Below are 23814 nucleotides of genomic sequence, written 5' to 3'. Positions count from 1 at the left end.
AACCTTTTGGAAAACTATATAAAAGTTGAAAATCTTTAGAAGTGTTGATGTATAGACAAGAAAAAATTATTTTTGAGCTTGTAGCATCAACGGTGTTCTCCTGTCTAAATGACGGGGTTGGGTCTGGAGCACCTGGCCTCACTGTGCCTACCTGATAATCCCTGAAAAGAGCTGGCTATGTTGTGGTTGCTGGTAGAGAGAGAAAAGGCTGGGCCCCATGTGATCTAATGAACTGCTATAGGTGGGGTTGGACAATAATTCAATATATACAAAGGTAAAGTTTCAATAACTGATATTTTTAAACATTTTCAATATTTCAATTTTCATTATTACAGCATCTGTCACTCACTGACATTCATTACAGGGTGCTGCTGTTTCTTTGTATTCAGTTATGAAGTTAGTTTAAATTATAGAAAAAAACCAAGAGGCTTATGTTTGAAGGTGATGTCATGTTTCTTGAATTGAAATTCAGAAGTAAACGATGATATTAATATATGTGCAAGTCATCTCATCTGTCTAACTTACACCAGCACATTGGACACATCTGACTGTTACTACCATTCGGACCAGTTCATCTGCACAACTTTTCTGTTTAATATTTACATAAAAACAAAGAGGTTTTCTGGACTTATTAAAGCCACATCCCCAGAGAGTGAATAGTTTGCTTAATATGTAAATGTGCTTGTGTTTAGTAACGTTAGTTAACGTCACCGTTATAGTGTAGTCTTGTCAGATCCTTTCAGGACCACAAGAGCTGCTCGAATGTCTTTTCATTACAGTGTATATTTCACTTTTGTAGTTTATGAGCAGACCTCGATCGTACACTGTCCTGATCTGCCCGATGTTATATTACTTAGACAAATTAAACAGGGCTTTTCCCCCTAATGTCAATAAAACTAACTTTCCATAATGTTAATTTAAAAAAATCCTGTACTAAAATTATTTTTAAATTATATTTGTTACACAACAAAACTTTCAGATCATGACAAGAACTGAATTCGTTTTTAAGGGTAATGATTTTACTGTTATCAAACTCAATTTTATTATTTCTTGACAAGAATAATATATACTTGATTAAATAATAAATAAATAATAAGATAAGACAGTGCTGTATGTAATGGAAGTCCACAGCCTCATTAAAATACTGAGATACCCACTCTCGCTTTAGTGTTGTGGCTTCTGTACAGACCTGGTCAGAGATCAGTAACAGTCAGATTTGAGATTTGAATTTGGTTCAGAATTTTTCACCACCTCACAAACATTCATGAAGTACACCATTAAATATTTCAGGTTTTTCAAATGCCATATAAATATAACACACAGGTTTTAAAAATCTGATAAAAATATTTAAAATATTGTAAATGTTTAAATACTTATTGCAGTTATTTAGCTCAATACCTAGCCACCAGAGTTTGTAGGGCATTATTCAAGGTGACTTTGAGCAATATAGGCACTCCAGGCCAAAGTGCAGATTTCAGAGAGGTTTCACACAAAATGTATATGACATTGCAAATGCATATTTATTAATCATGTTTTCATATTTTACAATTTATTTGTAGTGGTAAGAAAATTGTCTTTTGCACGTTTAAATAAGGACAGGAGCTGCTGTAAATAGCAATATTGCCTTGTTTAAATTTTACTTCAGATGAAACTTGCCTGAGTTCTCTAAACAGCACCGTCAGGAAGTCAGGTCTCTGTTGTATGGGTGCTATTTTTTCACAACACAAAACACTTAACGTGACAGGAAGTGATATGTCGCACTGTTTGACATAGTAATGGCTAGTGAAATGACACTAAAAACCAAACCAAAAAACTTAGGAAATATTGCATTTATTGTTAGAAATAAAATGTAATTATGTTTTATCTATTTACAATTGTTGCTTATCGAAATGTTAACATTTTTAATTTATAAATATGTACATTCTGAAAATAAGAGCATGGGGTTATTTTGAGAAAACCGCTAGGTTACCAGCTAGGTTATCCTCAGTAGTACAACAAATTAATATTTAGCTTTGTCGTTTACATCAAGCTAAATAAGGATTGTTTTTTGTTTTTCATTAAACAAGAATAAAATAACTGTAACTGTAGCTTGCTATGTCTCTATAAAATCCCTGTGTCGATCAATATATGACGTGATGACGTGCAGTTTATCACTTCTTTAAGTAAAAAGCCTGAAGTGACATTTTAAGACCTTAAATAGATGTCCAAGATGTCAGTTTACAGTTTTGTAATGATCTTGCATTGTTGTTTACAACTTAAGGATTTCATGCTTGCATACAGCGAGAATGATAAAACAGTGGAAAATAATTATATCCCACTGTAGCTTTCATATGCAGAAATTATACTGGCTAACCTACTTAAGCATGTAGAGTAGTTAACATGATTAATCACACTAGACATTTTCTAGTTAAGGGAAAGTGTGGCTCTTCACTTGTATCCCAGTCCAGATTTACTGATGTGGCAGAAGAGGGTCAATGAGAAGCACATGCCCAAAACCTGCATGAGAGGAGACACAGGTACAAGATATATGAAAAAAACTAGTCCATAATCAGAGGAACACTAACATTTACATTTATGGCATTTAACAAATGCTCTTATCCAGAACAAAGCTTTGTAAAGGAGGAGGAGACATCCTCCTGTTGAAAAATGAATAGGGAAACATTTTAACACAAAACACAATGTCGGCGAAGAAAGTGAAACCCTTCAATAGAATAGCTACTTAGAGCACTGGTCTCACATGTCATTAAGGACGTGTTTTAACACAATGCTATAAATATTATTTTGGCTTTTAAGCTTTGTGTCTAGAGGTCTAGCCCCGTTCAAATATACCTGGTCTTGCTTGAGTGGAAATAAAGGCAAAGTTAGCCATGATAAGCACAGACTTTTCTATGAGCACTATATCTAATATGACTTGCAGTTTTTAAGCATGTGAAGGCAGTGTTGTTCTGCATTCAGAACAAGAGCGAAAAAATTGCATGCCCCTGCTTGCATAGTTCTTGCAGGGTCACTTAGGGGCATTGACAGGTGAGTTGGCAGGTAGTAAATTTAACTGTGCTCATACAAACTATATTTTTCAAGTAATAAGCGTCAATATAAAGAAGGCTAAGCCACAATACATTACATGTAAGGACCTAGCTCCTGATTGGTTGTCTTTCTTCCATGTCAATTCTGATTTTCCTAAATTTAAAGGGAGTGGAACTCTTCCCATTGCTCTGATGGCTGCAGTGCTGTGTCACTGCTCACTGCTGTGTTGCTCAGTCCTATACAAAATGAATGACATCTGACTGCTTTGTTGCTCTCATTGCTTGTGCTGTGAATGCACCAATACAAAAATGATAAGTGCTGTATCACTCTAGAATGTATGCTTTGGTGTTGAATGTCTACTGTCTAGATTAACTAATTGTAACATTTAAAGCCAAACGTGGCTACAATGAAAGGAAGTTAGTAGAAGCAAGTACCATGACATGCATATTAATGAGAATTTTTTCTTCACTGCAAGATGTGGTTAGCAAAATTAGCTTTTTGGATTCCACCCCTCCCTCAGATCCTTCAGTATTATCTGAATAGGAACACACTTTGATGCAGTTATACAAACTTCCTGCATAGTACGCAGCTTTAAAATAATTAGGTTCATCCACTAGCCTCAAGGGAAACAATGGGTCTTTACCTCAATGCTGCACACAATAATGACCCCAATCCCAGTGCTCAGGAGGTTTTCTTCAAACCAACGCTTCATTTTTGAGTAACAGCCCTAAAATCACAAACATTACAAAATAAATCTTACATCAATATATGCACATTGTCATGTCATCCAAGTTATTACATAATATAAAGATTTTGCTCTTTTACTTTGTAATCAAAAATGGATTTAGCATATTAACTTCATATATATATATATATATATATATATGTATATGTACATATATATATGTACATATATATGTACATATATATATGTACATATATATGTACATATATATATGTACATATATATGTACATATTATATATGTATATGTATATATACTTTGTTTCTACACTCACAGTACATTCTCTCAGCTCCACCGTCCATACAGGAGCACTTTATACTTCTACAATTACAGACTGCAGTCCACCAGTTGCTCTGCATATTTTGTTTGCCCCATGTCACCTTGTTCTTAAATGGTGAGGACTTCCACAGAGCAGATATGATTTGGGCGGTAGATCATTCTCAGTGCTGCAGTGACACTGACGTGGTGGTGGTGTGTTAGTGTGTGTTGCACTGGTAGGAGTGGATCAGACACAGCAGTTCTGCTCAGGTTTTTAAACATTGTGTCCACTCACTTTCCCTTATCTCACTGGTGCACCTTGTAGATGTAAGGTCAGAGACAGTAGCTCATCTGCACAGTTTGTGTTGTGTTGTGTTTTTGTTGGGTGGCCTATTCTCAGTTGAAGAATGCAGTGAAAAAGGGGCAAACAAATTTTACAGAGAAATGGATGGACTACAGTCTGTAATTGCAGAACTATAAAGTGCTTCTGTATGGTCAGTGGAGCTGAAAGAATGGGCATTGAATTTAGAAACATGGAGCTGGACATAATATTATGGATGACCATAGTAAGTATAAACACTTAAATTCACACAAAAATAAATATAAATATATAAATGAATATATACATTTTTTTGTCACGACAAAGGGAATAATACATATCTTGAATACATACATATCTTGTTAAAAGCCCTGTTTTTTGAGCATTGTTTTATTGCAGTTTAATAAATGAAGAAGAATTGAATGGAGCCACACCTCTTCCCAGTAGATTTTGCAATCTACAGATTTGCAGCAGGATCTCGGGATGTTGGGTTTCCACTCTGTCATATTCTTTACTCCACAACATTGTAGCTGTAGTGAAAGAGATTGGAGAAAGAGTACAGATTCCTAAGTTTCATCTTTTTATTTGATTTTGTCCATTTGAAACAGAAGGAACCCAACATATACTTACCTTATTCTGAACAGTATCCCACTCAATGCTGGACTTGTTTTCTGTTCTGGCTTGAACTGCGTTCTCAAGACTTGCATAAAGCTCTTTACCAATGGTCTTTTCAATCTACAAAGGGACAAAAAATACATTGAGTTGTGCTGGCTTTGTTCTACTCCAACGTCATTTGTGTCCCAGTCTCTAACACTCAACTCTTAATTATTTCATTTAACTAGTCTTCATTGAAACCTCAAACCTGTTTGATATTTATTAAACAAGAAAACATGAGGTTTTACCATTAAATTTGTTTGAACTATGTCTGTATATTGGTATCAATTGACACTAATAAATCCCATACCATGACAGATGGTACTTTATCCCTTTGATAGGGACATATGGCCTCAAGTGTAAATAGTACATTTTTACTTACATCACAGATTCATGTGTCAGATTTTAGTGCAGTAGTGTCAGAAGAATCAAAATGTTAACATAACACAGTATGTAAACAAGTCTCAGATCTTAGTGTACATCTTACCGCAACCCTGAAGTGGATTAAGTGGCAAAGAAGATGATGATTTATCTGATTTCTATGGATGTCTTACCTTTTCTTCATACATGAGTAGGACAGTTGCCAGGGCCAGCTCACACAGCATCACCAGGAACAACAAGATGAAAAACTGAAAACAAACAAAAAAAAAACTTTGCTTTTTTGTCTTAAGTGTAAAATAATAAATTATATATTTATATATTTCAGTGTTTCTGTATATAGTTGACAAATGGTATTAACATGATAAATAATAACAGTATTAACAAGATAAATAATGTTATTAGAAATTCCAGATTTTCTGGGTGCTTATACACCACACACTCAGAAAAACTGTCAAGTGGTGGTATCCTCAACATCCAGTACTCGTATATAGATGGCATAATTGTATCATATTCTATATTAATTGTAGATTTTTTAAGTTGCATTGATTTCAGGAAATATTTTTCTTATTTAATTTGACATAGTTCTATAATGAAAATTTACAACTACTTCTGAAGAAGAGAATTTAATGTAACTTTAAGAAACACAACTGTACTTTAAAACCACATTTTAAAGGTACATTTAAACTGTCTTTACTTTTAGTAACAGTAATGTGCCTGTACAGTACCTTGTTTTCTGTAAAATGTGGCACAATCCATGGAACTTTGGAGCTCACTCACTCATCCTCATGCTTTTTTATGTGTACAATGCTTAATATGTAAAAATAAATTCTCAGAGCTAGTCTTAGCCACAGTTGCTAACTCTGAAACTGTTGTCTGATATTCTTGGTGCATTAACCAGTCTGTTTAGATTCTGCCTCATGAATTCTGATTGGCTATCTGTGCCTCTGTGTAACTGCAATTTTGTGTAGTGCTTTCTTCGCATTGAAATATCCTTAAATGCGAATGCTTCTTTCTGTATGTGTAGTACCATAAAAGCAGTGCCTGGTTATTTTGTGTGCCAGACAAAATTCCATTTTTCTGATATAGTAGAACGTTCTTGGACATGCTAAGGGTAAGAAGTTACCACAATCTCCCTAGAGAGACTGGTAATTTGAGATTATCGGAGGTCTAACACATGATGAATTTAGAAATTGGACTTACAGAAATGAGGAGGCAGCGGTTTTCTTTGAGAGCTCCCAGGAAGCCCAGGAAGGACACACAGGTGATGAAGATGGCCAAGATAAAGAGTGCACTGACCACATTCACGGCTGGGAATGATGGCACAAGGGATGAGAAATCAAATGCTGTCTTTAAGTAGATCGCCAGGCTGAAGATCACAGCACCACACATCTGTAAGAGCCATACCGACGGGTGTAACAAAACAACAAATTCAGAATTATTACAAATTTAAATTAACACAGAGGTATAATATTTTTACCAACTGCCAGATGTTCTTATCCATTCATACATTGTCTCTTATCAATTTGTCCTGTTCAGGGACGGAATCATTGGGTGCAAGGGAGTAAGATACCCTTCACAGGGCTATTATTAGACAGAATGACTAACAAACCACATATCCAAAACAGTTCGGACAGTATTTTAAATGCAACAAAAACATGAATCTGAATTGTTCATTCTCTTGAAGCTTTCTTTAATAGACAAAAAAATTTCACCGACTAACTTGTTTGTGTTTTGTAAATATAAACAAATACGCAATTTAATGCTGGATACATAGTTAAAAATAGTAAAGGGCAAAGTAATTAAGACAATTAACAACATAATTAATAATTTATAGAGAAGTCATGTCACACTCTTTAAGCATTGCACCAGGAGTGTCCACACCTTTTTCAAAGGGGGCCGGACTGGATCATAACAAAATTCTTAAGGGCCAGTCTCTCTTTTCAAATATATTATTCATAAATTATTTATAACAGTGTATTCAAAATATTAAAAACACAAATGTACAAAACAGTTTATATTTAATAACTACTGAATTTCATTTCAATACTACTGAATTCAATACTACCGAATACTACTGAATTTCAATTTCATCTCGTTATTATGAGATATTATGTCGTAATATAATATCTCGTAATTATAAGTATCTTGTAATTTCATGATACTTCTCACATAATAACGACATATTATGTCGGCAATTATGTCGGTGGATCATCGCCATCACAGTGGCTCTTGTGTCAGAACAGTAATGGTATTACTGATAGAATGGAGACAGACATATCTCATAAAAACGAGATATGCATCTCATAATTACGAGATATAAACTCATAATAAGATGCTTATCTCATAATAAAGAATCTCATAATAACGAGATACTCTTTGGACACCCCTGCATTACACTAATCCTGTGAATATAAAATGTATACAGCAGTGGTTTTCAGTCCTGATCCTGGTGGGCCACTGTCCTGTATGTTGTAGCTTTCTCCTTGCTCCATCACACCAGCTTCAACTTTGGAAGGAGTTGTTAATTAGCTCATTTAGAGGAATCCCTAAACTGTTTATGGCAGTGGCCCACCATCATCCGACAAAGGTTTAGCCATTGCTTGTGGCGTGCCTCTTTGTGTCTCACAAAGACCCAAACTTAGTCCATGTAAAGCAAGGCCAGCAATTATTCTTATTCTTATTCTATGCTCTCAGATGACATTGCAAGATAAACTGTCATGTTACAGTTTTAAATAAAGCTACATGTGCTCGGAAGTGCTTCAGAAAAACACTGTCACTTAACAATTCACAGCTGCATCAAAAAAGCAAATCTGATATACTAGGAGAAAGGTATACATCAATTATGTGCCACTGAGTTCATGGGCCCAAGATCATCTCAGATGGTCAGAGGAGTCCATGGTTTTTTATATAAAAAAACAACACTTTTCATGAAAAGAGGATGTCAAGCTGTCTGGGCAAAAGACAAAGTGGATCATCCAGACTGCTATCAACAATAGGCACAAAAGCCTGTTATATTTGGATTTTATATAGAAATGTGCTGCCAAAAAGGCAACATCTTTTTCTGGAATGTTTTTGGTCATTTCAGCAAGACAAAGCCTGTCCTGATCTATCTCCTGTAGCACATCATGATGAGAGGAATCAGATTTCAACTGTTGTGCTTTTGAGCAGCAGAAGCCTTTATTAAGCAAGAATGGGCCAAAGTTTCTCATGTAAAACTGAAAAATAATTACATTTTTTAAACTAAAAAGTGCAATTAAAAAGAAAGAAAGTGTAACATTTCGGTCAACATTCCTCTGTCCCAACTTTTTTTTTTAGGTGTGTTGCAGGAATCAAATTCTACGTTTTTTTTATATTTACAAAATATATTCAGCTTGGTCAGTAAGAACATTGGAACTATTTCTTTGTATTTTCTAAATTAAATCAAGATTTGAGCTAAAACAATATATTTTTTAAACTTGATAATAATATTATTATTTTGTTTTTATTGCATTTACGTTCTTATATTAAGGTTTAATTTGACCGTCAATCATAATTTAACTCACGTAACAAAATGTTACATTACTTTTAAGTGTAGTTAAACTAATCTCATGTGAACATAACTAAACACTCCTGAATGAGAACAGTTTATTGTGAATCTGTGTGGGTTTTATTGAGGAATACATACAAAGAAGACGAAGTTCACCACACACATGGTGTACTTCAGGCACTTAAGACAGGACATTTTTCTTTCTCCCGTTCAGCCCTAAGAAAAAAAAAACAAGATCAGCTTCATTAGTGACATTAAACGGTGCAGAAACACCTTCATGTTGGCAGTAGGCAGTTTACCATATGGCCAAAATTATTTGGGCATGTACTCATCCAACACTGTTGGAAATAAAGTTCATACACTTTCGTGAAGGTTTTCTCTACTGTCAGGATTTTGATGGGACTTAGCTTTAATATTGTGCATTTACATTTAGACAAGAGTGGGTTAAATTTGTACTAAATGACGTCATGTGTAAAATAAGTTAACCAAAAGTGAGGTTGGTTGCTGGAAGTCATGTGCCTAGAAGTTAACAAACAGCACCAAAAACAACAAAGCTGCTGATAAAGAACAGGATATTTAACTGACTCAGAAACTTGACTTCCCTTTTCTCACATTAAGGGTGGAGTCATATCATTCAGACACATTTTACTGCCATTTTATGTGTTAAAAGTTTTAAATGACACATTTCCTGTCTAATATTCTTGCAGCTTCTGTACTTTTTTTGGACACATAAATGAAACGAAAAAAGTCCCCAGAGATGATCTTGACAAACTTTGTCAAATGTAAAATACCCTGTATGAACATTTTGGCCTTTTCAAGAGAGACAGTACTCCTTTTATTGAGAAAGGAAGGTCTTTTCAAGGGTACAAAGTAAAAAAAATGGTTATTAAAAACCAAATAATTTTAACTTTTTTAATTTGGATCATTAGTCTATGCCACTGTGGTGTTCAGACTACTCAAAAATGGACACATTTGTGACTGTTTTTTTTGGGTAAAGATACATAAAGTTAAAGTACCGCTGTCAAAGTTGTGAGGTAAAGACCATCCTACAGAACAACGTATTCTCTACCAGTGAGAACCGATCAACATTCAGACATGAACGTTTCTCCGTAATTACAAGGTTAAGATATAAACAGAGTTAGGCAAGTTCATTGTTGTGAAATATTTCCTTTCTACAGAAGAACAGAGTCAGAACTGGTGATGGTAGTAATGAAAGGATCCAGATGTCTAACTCAAAAAAATAAATATATACATGAATTGGTGATGAAAATACTGCTAATGGTTTTGACATCCAAGCTACATTTTCCATTATTGTCCATCACCATTATTTCATATAAAAATCTTTAATGTGGTGGAGTTCACTGCCAATTGCCTAGCGGAAATGAAATGCTATAATGGTGTAGTACATATGGAGATGTCTAGTCACATTTACCACCACTGCAAAGAAATCCACAGGCCCACAACTTTTTCTACAATCAATCTTTTCACATTATAATGCTGTCCATCATTCTTTATGTCACAGACCTTGGATTATAGAAGAATTTTGAAATCCATTGGTGGGATTAGGATTCTAAAATGACACCAGTGAAAGAATTATATTACACTACATTAAGTACTATATCTCAACCAGTGAAATATGGATATTTTAAAAAATGTGTACATTTTGAAATTCCTTTTGGAGCCAAAAGTGTTTATAGACTCTTCAGATATGGTTCATGCTATTGTTAATATTTATTTACCCAATATAATAAAGTGCCAAAAAATTAATGATTCTCTCACCTGTTGATTAAAAAGATGCCTCAGACCACAGAAGAAGCCTCAGATGATTGGACACCAAAATTAAATGGTTATGGAGTGTGAGGGTTCAACTTTGCTGGCTCGATCTTTTGCTCAGACGTCTGTGGGAACTCATCAGTTTAGCTCACTTCCTCCTTCATGGTTGTTTCTTTATGCTGAACTGGAGCCACATCCCCTACCTCGGTTCTACCTTCTCTGGCTACAGCGTGGGCCTAGACCTGACCACAGATCAGTGAGAAAAATGACGCCTCCAAACCACCCTCTGTATGACACAGTCGTCAAAAAAAGACCATGGTGACCCACACTGACAGACATACCATGGAAAAAGTGAAAAACAGACCACAAATAATTCACACCCAATATATTACCGTCATGCCTCTAATGTAACTGGATAGCTAACATTAGCTTCTCCTCTAGTAGAAGAAAAAAGCAGAAATGGCTAGTTGCATGTCTAAAAACAGTCTGGTTGCTGCAGAGTGCAGCAAGGAAAACCGCAGCTTTGCTGCGGTGCTCTTTAAAACCTAACTGCATTCAGACAATTTTCAACAGCTTTTACATGTTTAGTAGACAGAATCAGATGCCACAGTACAATCCTGCTTAAAATTACATTACAGCTATGGTTAACCAATGCAAACAAAAACCATTGTTGGTTTTGGAAAACATGTCAACAATCTTAAATTTTTTTAATCTCAGAATGGCTCACATCTTTGTGGGTGGGTATGAATTGTTCTCAAAACTCCTATTCTCACTCACTTCTCACTAGCAGCTCAACAGTCATTTTTACAGAAAAATTGATCAGTGTCCAAGTTAATCTAACTACAAGCTGCGTGTGAAATGCTACAACTTTGCTGAGCTGCTAGAACAAAACAGTTCCTGAATACAATTTTGGGAAACTTATTAAACATTACCAGAACATTGTTAGCCAGAAACAAAGATATAAATAGCCCAAGTTTCCCCTAGATGTCCATCTCGTAACTCAGTGGGTGACTGAGTGGTGACAGTTTCATCAGCCAGTTCTGAACATTCAGGGCCAAAGGAGAAGTGAAACAATCCTGAAGGTGTAAAGCCAAATTAGCCTACTCAACAGCAGTGAAGGGCCAAAAGCTATATCTACATTACAGACAGAAGTAGAAGCAAATTACTAAATAGATTTGTTACATTGTTCTTAACTCTTCTTCAAAAGATGATGCCCTTAAGAAGCTGTGAATTGTCAAAAAATGCAAAAAATCTGTGGTATTAACCTTTGTTGTTCCCATTTGGGCTATTTCTAAAAGTCCCCTGATCAACAGGGTGGGCACAGTACAATACATAGATACATACATCTGCTTTGTTTCTTAGAAATGCCTTAAAAATGAATCTACAGTATATCAGCAGAGCACAGCTTTGGTCTTTGGTGATGCTACAGATTTTTAAAATCAAGAATCCAAGAGATCATAATTGTCTTGTATCTAGGATAGCTGATGTAACAAAAATTGGCAATTAGGGTCCTCTTTAAGTGTGTAGAATGGTTTAGTGGCATGGTGGAATAGTTTAAAACTACAAGTAGAAACAGCCTTGGAGTTTGTACTTTAGTAAAAGTCTGTGCTGAATCAGTCACCTCAAATATCCAGGAGCTGCTACATGGGGACGGCAGGGCCCACAGATGTCATGTGAAGTTACGCAGCAGGTTGAAATCATAGTGATATATGGTGTGTGTGGAATGATGCTGAGTTCTGCCTGTTTCTGAGTAAAGTTCCAGAGCCATCACACTGAGCTTGAAGAGAAAATTGGCCACATGACTTGTGAGGTGTTCACTACAGCCCCAAAGAACACAGAGGTGGAATATTGTCCTGTTTTCATTTCCGTTGATTTCTCAATTCAGAAAATGGAAAAGCGTTTTCCAAATCCAAACGAAAATATACACAGACCCATCGGGGTTCTGGTTCCCACACACACAAGGACAAAATAACATGCTGCAAATGACCCTGCTCAGTTCTTTTCTGTGATAACCCTTTATTATCCCTGCTGGTGCAGTTCGGCATCAGGGGCCAGAAAATAATGGCAGCTGGGCTTTGAAGGAGTTATTAGAAACAGCTGAAAGGTCTAGTCAGTGGTTGTGGATAAGGAGAGCACAGATTACTTGGGGAAACGCACTGTAGAGATGCTATTGTGATTGCTGATAATGATGCATGTAAGTTCACATGGAACTGGTGGCACTGAGCAGGCTTTAACGGTGCCAGTGAGGCTAGGTACAGCCTTAGTCACCAGGGAGGCCAGTGTGGATTTACGGTTGTTGATTGTAAAGAGTAAGGTAGGACTGTAAAGCTGGGTCTGGGACACCAGACTTAACTGTTGAGCCTTCCGGAGGTGTTGTGGGCTTAATTCAGCTGGTTTGGGTACTCATGGGCTGGGCTCAATGAGTAACAGAAGTTGTTAAGAATAGCCAGTTGCTGACTGGATCATAAACGCCCACAGCATCCTTAGTGTTGAGGTGTAGGATTCAGCAGTAATTTTGGTGGCTGCAGGTAGGAAGAGAGTGGTGGGCCCTATGTGAAGCTCTAAAGGATTGGCATAGGATATTTTACATCTTATACACCTTGTGTATGATTATAATTACACAGTGAATTGAAACTGGTCTTTTTGAACACGGCTGTTTAGACAAAGGGGGAGAAAGGAGCTGTGTTGTCTGATCCTTGTGGTATTTTGGCCAAAGTCAAAGCAACCCCTGACAAATATGGAATCACCGCACAAATGATCACCCAAAATTTTAAAACAAATAAATACTGAAGCCCTGAATGGTAAGATGAAACGAAAAAGTAGAATCTGCATTCTTGAGTCTATTTTCCACATTTTTTTCTGCTTGTATAACACATCAAAACAATGGAAAATATATTTCTAATATCACTTTAAACAATTTTGCATTTATTTTTCCCCCATATTGGGCTTCAGGGCGTTCACAGAAAAGTGAGACAGAAACTTTTAAAATATTAAGCTCATAGCCTAGACCCAAATATTACACATTTAGCACTTTTACATAACTACCAGTGCAGAGAAGTAGGTGTGACACCTCGAATGTTGTAATAAATTTAGGGCCCCAGTCAGTTACATCCTAACATTCTCCACATACCTCTTACCTGCACACAAGGACAATGAGGCTGTAGGGACTCCAAGTGCACTTACAATGGCCATTGGCAAGGACTGCAAGGATGCAGACTTAGCAGTGGCCTATCACACAAAACGCAGAGAAATACAAGCAAGGCCAAATAAGAATGGGCTGTTTTTTTTTTTTTTTTACAACTGCAATAACATGGCACAGTGAAAAACACAGTGTTTATTAATTCGGTATTGTCATTTTATTTTGTACCAAGCCGCTGTACAAATACAAATGAGATCATTTAGAAATTAAAGAAATGGTCTGTTCTTTCCATTTTTTTAGTTGTAAACTCTCTTATTGGTTTTCTTTGATTTAGCCAAGTCTTAAACTCATTCGTATACATCTGAGAAAGTTTTGGTCCACATTTTTGCAAATGGAACTTCTACATCAGCTCCCTCTGGTGGACAAAGGCAGATTTACTGTTAAGAATTTGGCTGGAGATATTTTTGTTAATTTCAACAAACTTGCAAGGGAACGTTAACTACCCTATTCCTTTTTTGATAAATATGGACAATTATTCATAATGTAGTATAGTTTTTTTTCATGACCCTGTAACTAATACATACAAGACACAGCTAAACCTATGGGACGAATTTGGGCTTTTAATTCTCAGTAAAATGCTAATTAAATTAACTTGGCTTTGAAACTTTTTGTTTCTATGAAAAAAAAAAATTCGTTAGAACGATTTGACACAGACACGTGATTTTACAATAGTGGTATTAATTAAAAGACTAAACTTTGGCCAAATATATTCTGTTTCATTTTCAGATCCAGCAACTTCAGAAAGCACAGATTTGATGAGAGTGAGATATAAAATCTGCCCTTGAACATACAACTTGTTCAAAATTAAACAAAACTCAAGTAAATAGACAATGACAAAAACATCTACAACTCCACTGCGAATGAACCATGTGCAGCTTAGTGACATAAGGCTAACTTCCTTTTGATAATCCAAACTGGATTAGATGCTGGCAGTAGCTACAGATCTGCTTCAGTTTTATTTTTGTTTAAGGCTTTTAAATGGCAACAACTTTCCAGCTCACTATGACAGAACATTATCCTTCTCTGAACAGCGCATGGACACACCACTGAATGGATCAACAATATTTAGGGATGCATCTGCCCAGGTCCTGAGAAGCTTTAAAAAAACCAAGGCTGATGCCGAGGTAGTAGAGGTCATAGGAAGACAAGATGACTTGCAAGTAGCCGACTAATAACAAAAACAACCCGGTGAGGTGCTTTCACTGGAAAAGTTCCACCTCTGGCTGTTGTGAAACATTCATTTGAAAAGTGAAACCATTTTAACAGTGACAATCCGAACAATTGCATGCATGGAACACACTTTTTCGAAGGGGGGGGGGGGGTTGGTGGTGTTTAAATCGTGTAGATTAAACAATCCTCAACAGATGCATCGTAAACTGTTGGTAGCCAAAGTATGTAAATCATACACTCAGGGGTGTCCTCTAAATTTTTCCTAAAGCTGCCCTTTCTACCATCCTTCTGATCTGCGCAGTATAGAAGTGGCCAAGTAATGTGACCTATCTGTCCTGCTTTCAATTACACATTCTCTTATAGACCATTTCATTACAAATCCAGAAGAGCTAGAGTTACAGAATACCACAAAAACACATTTGTCACCTGGGGGTGTTGCAGACAAACGAAGGATTAACACAGACGACGACAATTTAATTTCATTCATTTTGTTTTGTTGGACAGGCAGATACCTCTGGATGGGTACAGAATTCCACCTGTAGGCACGCCCATGAATCAGCCCAATAATACTTGTTTTCCACTTATAACAAAATAACTAGTAGAAATTTTCACTTCATGCACTTTGTGCAAGCAGAGCATTGAAATAAGGCCCCAGAGGGACATATGTGACTTGCAATATGCCAGATTCATTTGTTCTTAGCTCGCCATACCCATTTAACCCAGTTCAACCCTGCGCACACCTTACTGTTCAATAAAAAACCACCTGTTTCACAGTATTAACATAAAACTTTTTAAATCATAGGTTTGACTATAATGACCCGGCCCTTCTAAATCACCATAGCAAATCTATTCCAGCCCAAAGAAAAATGTGGATCAAAGAAATAACTTCATCTGCAATTCACAGACTATAAGCTGTTAAAAATAACTAACATGACTGGGACAGACAAAAACATTGATTTCAGTGCATTTTGCCCCCTGTTCAACACTTTAAAAACAAAAAAAGAGAAAGTTTAGTACTTGGTATCAAAACACATACTCCAGCTGAACCAGAGCAAATTTGGGGGTTTTGGGGGAGGGTGGTGGGGTTCCAGGTTCACAGCAGGAGACACAAATTTTTTGGCAGAAAGCAGAAACGTTTGTTTAAACCCTTTCATGTCAAAATGATTACAGATTACTAACACAAACCCAGCATTTAAAGGGAAATTCCATACATTGTTTAACCACATCTGTTCACATTTCCACCACACACACAAAATAAAATTAAATAATTTTTAAAATAATTTTAAATTTTAAAATAAATTTAAAAAAAAAAAGAGAGGAAACTGCTTTTACCTCACCTTGGCTTGATCTCCACACAATCACAATCAAACACACACACTTCTTCACATTGTAATGTGCTATAAAATGTTAGTAACTTAAAAGGCGGCTGGTTTTCTCTCAGTAGGGGTCATATATGGCTCGGTATCTAGTTTGCACTTCAGAGGTAACGGTCAGTTTGTTGCAGCAGTGACTAGTTTCTCTCTCTCTCTCACTCACTCACACACACATACACACCCTCTCTACCTCTCCCTCAGTTTGTCTCCCTTGCACCCACAGTCCGTCTCACACTCAGTAAAAACGCTTTCGGCTACGGTTTTTCCAGCGTTGGTAGATGATAAGCACCACAACAATCAGCAACACCAGTCCCACCACGGAGAAAATGAACAGGAAAAGGAGTGTGAGTGTGCTCATCCTTTCGTCCACCACTTCCACTGCAACAAAAGTAAGAGCAAAGGGTTTATGAGTAATATGAAATAACTGAGCCTAATTAATACAAGTTTTAAATTTGAATTTTATAAACAGGCATTTTTAATCTTAATAAAGTTAAAAGTGGTCCTAAGAGTGTACAATACGTCACTCCTTGGTCTAAGGAAGTGTTTTATTTATTGTTTTCCAAGCAGTTTCAACCAATTAAAAATCATAATTAAAAAATGCATAAACTACTTTCTCAGAATTTCAGCTTTGAGGATGATCTTTCTCGATCTTTACCACAAAAGAACTACAGCCAAAATAAAAATTTTAAAAGATAAATGGATATTGTGAATTGCCATTTCAAATGTTTATGATGCCTGTGAGTTACCAGGAATATCTCTGTAGTCGACGCTGGGAATCAAAACCTCTTCCTCATTCTCCAGCTCCTCCAGACTCCGCTCCACACTCAGCTCAAAAAGCTTCAAGGAAATCAAGTCATGGTTGTCTGGAAATTTCATAATATATAAATATTATATATACATTTTTTTCTTAATAGTTTTTTTTTTGCTGAAAAGCTGAACATTCTGTATTACACACTGTTTTTTTCTTAATCTGATTATTTACATTACAAGTCAGAAGTGACGCACATCTGATGTGTTTGATGTACTGTAGTGGTATTTCCTGGGGAAGAAACACTGGTTGTCAAAAAAAAAAAAAAAAAAGAAAAAAGAAAGAAATTCTGGTCAAACCTGAAAGGTCCCCAGTAAGTGATGAGGCTCCAAAGAAGTAGCCCTGAGGCATGTGGACACCAGGGACCTCCAGACATTCCTTCCACTCCTGCTTTCCTTCTACATCCATCATAATCTGTGTGGAAGACACCAGCAGTAAGTTTTAATTGAGTTATTTAATGCTGTTAAACTAGTACTGGGCGATAATAAGATATCGATTTGTTTCATTTGATAAATTTTTGCTCAAAAACGATAACAGAGCTCAATAAACCTTCTTTTCCATTTCCGGTTAGCACAGCCAGCTAAACGCTATCAGGTGCGTATACTCATGCTATTGCAGAAAATGAACGGGTGACCGCATGAATGTGAGAATGTATACAAGACTATAACAGGTTTGAAATGCTTGTGTGTGTATTTATTGTTTTGGGCTGTATTTTGTCTGGTATGGTGATTACACACGTGCAGAAACTTTCCCTCGTGCGCAGGGAGAACCTGGTAGGTTTTTCTTTCACTCAAAATGTATTTTCCTCCTGTGAAATGTTTTCCTGTTTGCGAAAGCACTGTTCGTTGCTTGACGTGGTTTACCTAGCATTAAATTAATTTCTCCACTCGCAAATTTTTTAACGGGATCTGACGCCATAGATCAGGCTGCATCTCTTAAATAAACACTCCCAAGGGTGAAACTTTTTCGGAACCGTGAACTGGATAAATGGTTACAGACAATGAACTAGAGAAATTTATAATTTTGTAGTGGTCTATTTTTTTCCAGAGCTGTATATATATAAAATATAAATATTGTACAGTAATGAACATTTGGTGTATTCGGTCTACATTTTTGCCATATCGTTTGGGAATAGAAAAATATAGGATATTTCTGAATCAGATCACCTCAGCTTCACCACCATTATCTCAGATACTTATTTGTTCCATGGCCATTTGACCTTAAGGACAAAGATGAGCTCACAGTTTATGCTTCATTTTTTGTTACATATGGATCCTAATTCACAAACAAAAGGTAGCGCCAGTAAATGCTACAGGTGGGTCACAACCACTGGAGATGTGAATAATGGACAGAGACACACAAATACAGAGCGAGAGACAGACTATAACACAACAGTGAGTATTGATCTCTCTGACCATCCACATGGCAGCAGGTCAGATAAGCTCTGTTCCAGCTACTTTTTCATTAAACGTCCACATTATCATGGTAACAGCTAACATAATGTACAACTTATGCAGAAATTACAAGATATCTGAATAGCTAAGCATTTAAAAAAAAAAAAAAAATAATAATAATAATAATAAAATTATTCAGGAGTAGTCCATGCCCCAACTTTTTAATCATGACCCACCAGGTGAGAAAGTCTGATAAAGATTAAGTGTGTGTGTGTGTGTGTGTGTATATATATATTTACTGAGAGAGTGTTTCTGATGTATCTGATCAACAAAAACGTGTCAAAGTCAACGTTGCGGACAGAAGCTGAGCAGCCACCAAGATCCACATCCCTTCCATCTCGATCATGATCATAAGCCAATGATCCATTCCCCACCATCGCTGAGATATAGGGAAACACCCTCTACACACACAAAGAGACAGACACAGAGACACAGAGAGAGACCTATATTATAACGTAATTTATTTACGATAAACACACATACCCACCTCTAACTTCAGACTGGGAAATGCACTATTGAGACTGTGAACAGATGTAAAAGAAGGCCAAAAATTACATCTTGTGGAAACATTAAAAACTGTAACTATTAACCTATTTCAACCCAGTAAATAGAGTGACTGATGCATGTTATAAAAGTGAGGCTATATTAAAATGTACATAATAAAAAAAAAAATCTAGAGTGCAAGAGAACACAGCTCTCTGATAAATAATTACATACCTCCTGGTGCTTGTCCTCATTAGGATATGTGTCCACAAATATGCCTAGACCAGTGAAAAGGTTCATGTTCCCAAACACAGGGCCTTGATGGGATGTGTGTAGCAGGGGGGAATAAAAAACAATTCACAGAACATGAACATATCAGCTATAGGGAGCATGTTTACACATTTCAAACAATAAAATAAATAATACATCTGTAAATAACTTCATATTGCATTGATAAAACTGTCACTTTTGTTATATTAGGGCTGGGCAATAATTCAACAACAAAAACTATATATGACTTTTAAACACGTTCAATATTTTAGTACACATTATTACAGCATCTGTCACTAACTGACAAGTTACAGGGCACTGCCATCAGTTCTTGGCAATACATTTTAAAGTAAAAGGGTATTTTTAAAAAAGTGTCTGTTATGCTTTTACGTTTTTCGCTTTCATATTATTCATATCGATATCAGATTTAAATTGTAATCAACCTGAAGTAACAAATATCATGATATAAATTTTGGCCATATCGTCCAGCTCCAAGTTATGTATTTAAATTCTTTTTTTTTTTTAAATCACAACTCAAAATGTATTGTATATGCAAAGTTATTAGACTCTCAAATAAATCAATTTGCATCAGTTAGATTTTCTAGGAACAATTCCACTGGGCCCCTCTAGAGATTTTAGAAACTTTAGTCTTGTTTATTTCACTTCTTTTCCACTGCTCATGAGGTTTTAATTTAAAAAATAAAAGCATACCTGCTTGCATTCTCTCCTTCGTCAGCCATATGGCCAGTCCATCACCATTAAGGTTCTTCTTCCCTTGTCCGTGGACTTTAAAATGAACCTGGAGCTCCCAGTCCCTTATATAACATGGCTGTGTGTACATAAATCCAGACAGAAAGAAAAATTATTAATCATGCTTTGTTTTGGACATAGTGTGCTGCTACTGAGCTAAATTCAGCCAAAATTAGTAGTAGGTCATGATGATATTTTAGAATTAATTCAGGTTCCCATCTGATTCTAAAGACATCTGATGGAGCTCTATAAGTCCAGATAGCAAAGTTCCACTGTACCACAGACCAAGAACACAGGGATGTACCCCTCTAGCCTGTGCTTGCCATTGAGCATGGTGAAGTGAAGCTCACATTCAGCTGCTCTGGGGTCCCATTTCATTTTAGTTTTTATTTTGGGGATTATATAAACTGTGTGTACTCAACAACTGTTCCCACCAATGGATGCATTTTATACAAATTTCACTCATTATGCAGGAGTTATGCAAAATTTGGTATGCTGTACTAGTGTGAATCACACTCACAAGTCGACTCCATACAGCACCCTGTCGACTCTGGAGATCTGGGGTCAGTCGCACATGCTCAGGAGAGATCATGGCATTTCCCTGTAAGTCCCAGTGTGAAGAACTAGAGGAGCCCAAACCTACACAAATACAAACACAGGAACATTTCACTTGACATGAAGATATATAGGAGAAGTATTTTTTATAAACTAAATCCATACTTCAATAAATTTAGCCTATTAATTTTTGAAAATAATGCAGTAAAAATAAATTAGATTTAACATTTCAAGCTATAGCCATCTCTGCCAAAGTTTCAAATCTTCAACTTAATTAAGTGGATGGGTTAAAATAACTATTCGGGATGGGTCTCTTTATTTGTCAACTCTATATGCAGAGTATATACATATATTTCTTCGATTATGACGTCATATTACATTCACTAACATCAGTGTTTATTCTGAACTTAGTATTTCCATTGAACCACTCCAAAAGTACATTATATTAACTTATTGGTAACCATTTTAATCTTCGTTTGAACCGGCAACGTGGCTTGTGAACTTTTACACAAAATTGTTTTCGGGAAACGTAACATATTTTACATTAGAAAATATTAATCCACGACATTAGCCATACTTAAACAATAAACTAAGGTGATACAAATCTGTACTCTGATTTCCATCGACGTTACAACACCGTCGTTCAGTTGCGAAATCACAGTACACTCGGCAAGAAATCCCAGTTTAAAAAATATAGTACTTCTACTTAACCATGAGTTGTTATAAACATACACAAGAAGTTGTAGCTTTCTAGTTCTAAATCTTACATGGTGCAGAGGAACACTGTAACAGCAGCAAGTTACCATTTAAGGTGGAAAGGAGAATTCTAACGGCGGTTAACGTTACCTTGATACGGTTTTATGAGCGAGTATTCCCGCTTTAGAAACTCTTCAGGCTCGTATGCGTTATTACCGCAGCTTAAACCGAAAAGATACATAAATATCACAAAGAAGACGCACATGTTTCCCCCCAAAACGCCCCAAATCTCTGCAAATCGTAAACAAAACCCGTGATATTTCTTCAACTTCTCTCTGTGGGCCACCATCTCGACGCCGTAACCCCTCCCCCTTTTCTCCGTTGGTCTCCGCCCTCTGCTCTCATTGGGCTGTTACCTTTCAAGCGCAGCGCTCAATGTTCAACGATGCTGTCAATATAAGCTGCAGCCAATGAGCGTTCTCCACCACGGCCTAGGTAGAGCCAATCAACGTGAGCCCTACACTTACAGTCGCTACGTTATATTAAAGTAGCACTCACTCTTTTTCAGAGACGTAGTGCTGAAAATCTATAACAATTTTTAGGATGATTCTTCTTCTTCTTGATTACAAACCCATTGCTCTTACATCTGTGGTCATGACATACTTTAAGACATTGGTCCTGACAACTTAAAGGCCATCACATACCACACGAAGGACTCTCTGAAGTCTGCACATTAGGGACAATCAGCACTGGTGCCTCCAAGTGTGCTCTCCCTACTGCTCTATCCACCTGGCACGTGCACAGACATTTGTGGGGGTAGATGCTCAAGCCAAAAAAGGGCACCCATCGCCAAAACGATTAATAAAAAAACACAGTTGGATAATTTACTTACATATATTTTTGTTAACACAATAAATAAAAGTTATACATAGATGCTCTTTGTAATGCAAGCATTTTCAGTGGGTGTGACGCCTTCATGCAACCCCCCCTTATTTTTTAAAGGAAACTTCGGGCAAGTAGCCACGTAATGTTTCCAAAGCTATAATGTAGTGTTGTGGTTACTCTTGTAGTAAACAACGTCAGGGATTGCACAACACTGTCATTATCTCTCTGTCTGATGCTGTGCGTCAGAGGAGAAGTGTGTAGCAGTGGTTTGGCCCGGCCTTCAGCACTGCATGGGTGCTAACCGGAGGAGGAGGGGGAAGGGGCCAGGCGGGAGCTTGTGCGCGCCGCGGATCTGATTGCGGCAGAATTCAAAGAAGAACACACAAAAAATGCCCGTCAGAATTCAAAACACCTGTGGGGTAATTGATGACAGAGAGAGTAATTTTTATTTTTAAATACTGATGAATGATAAAAATAATTGGGCTTCAGACGAAAGGGCACTTTTCTCATCAGGGCAAAAGGGTAGGTGCTTGAGCACCACTAGGTGTCTGTCTATCTGTGCACGTGCCTGCTACACACTGCACACAAATGGCTGTTCTACCCCACTTCTTGCAAAATCCTTAAGTTTGTATACGACACCTCTGTGTTGGTGTCGTTGTTCTGTTGAGTGTTGTTAAAAGAAGGTGATGCAACACAATGGTAAACAAGTCCCTGTCCTTTTGGAATGTGTTTCTGGCATCAAATTTAAAATGGGCAAATATTTTCCAAATACAATAAACTTTCTCAGTTTTAACTTTTAAAATGTTGTCTTTGTACTGTCTTTAGTTTTGATTAAATGGATTAAAAGTTGATTAAAGGGATTAAATGGTTTGCACATCATTGCATTTTTTAAAATTGACAGTTTCCCAAAGTTTTTGGAAAAGGTGTTGTAAGTGTCATGTGGGGCGGCACGATGGTGCAGCAGGTAGTGTCACAGTCACACAGCTCCAGGGTCCTGGGGATTTTGGGTTTGATTCCCACTCCGGGTGACTGTCTGTGAGGAGTTGGTGTGTTCTCCCCGTGTGCTCCCGGTGCTCTGGTTTTCTCCCACAGTCCAAAATCACACGTTGGTAGGTGGATTGGCGACCGTGTGTGTGTGTCTATGTTGCCAGATGTTGCATCGGGTGCTCACCAACTTCAACTTCTATCAAGGGCTATCATAACAATCCCAACCCTTTAACCTAAATGGCACCACAATGACTCAAAATTCTAATTTTCTCCCATCCCCGAAAAAGCCTCACTGAATGAGGGGAGACAGCACAGAAGTTGGAGCAAGATTTATACACTTTATTAATAATAAAAAAATATAAGAAGTTTGTTAGCAGATAGCATCGATAAATAATCCACAAGAGAAAAAAAAAACCTAAAAAATAAATTCAAATCTCAATGACAATTATACAGGCTGGATCCAATCCCACCATAATGATTAAAAATAATTAAAAAAATTAATGAT

At 36.7% G+C, this 23814-nt stretch overlaps 2 protein-coding genes across 2 annotated transcripts; both read right to left on the bottom strand.

The window, feature by feature from the left end:
* Positions 1–1533: 1533 nt before the first annotated feature.
* LOC136678840 (leukocyte surface antigen CD53-like) lies at positions 1534–10959 on the bottom strand. The gene is made up of 8 exons (XM_066656996.1): positions 10686–10959; positions 9045–9122; positions 6581–6769; positions 5554–5628; positions 4976–5080; positions 4780–4875; positions 3668–3751; positions 1534–2496 (listed from the first exon to the last, which is right to left on the bottom strand). Exons 2-8 carry the CDS (start codon positions 9099–9101, stop codon positions 2428–2430), a joined length of 675 nt encoding a protein of 224 aa, XP_066513093.1. The 5' UTR covers positions 9102–9122; positions 10686–10959; the 3' UTR covers positions 1534–2427.
* A 2739-nt stretch (positions 10960–13698) lies between these two features.
* Positions 13699–21826, bottom strand: LOC136678881 (VIP36-like protein). The gene is made up of 8 exons (XM_066657056.1): positions 21588–21826; positions 20707–20825; positions 20148–20265; positions 19401–19483; positions 18923–19084; positions 17529–17643; positions 17168–17284; positions 13699–16799 (listed from the first exon to the last, which is right to left on the bottom strand). The coding sequence occupies exons 1-8, from the start codon at positions 21784–21786 to the stop codon at positions 16657–16659; spliced, it is 1056 nt and encodes a 351-aa protein (XP_066513153.1). The 5' UTR covers positions 21787–21826; the 3' UTR covers positions 13699–16656.
* Positions 21827–23814: the final 1988 nt, after the last annotated feature.

Source organism: Hoplias malabaricus, chromosome Y, assembly GCF_029633855.1.
Source record: "Hoplias malabaricus isolate fHopMal1 chromosome Y, fHopMal1.hap1, whole genome shotgun sequence".
Lineage (NCBI taxonomy): Eukaryota > Metazoa > Chordata > Actinopteri > Characiformes > Erythrinidae > Hoplias > Hoplias malabaricus.
Note: the sequence above shows the minus strand (reverse complement) of the source record. Positions and strands in the feature narration are given on the sequence as shown.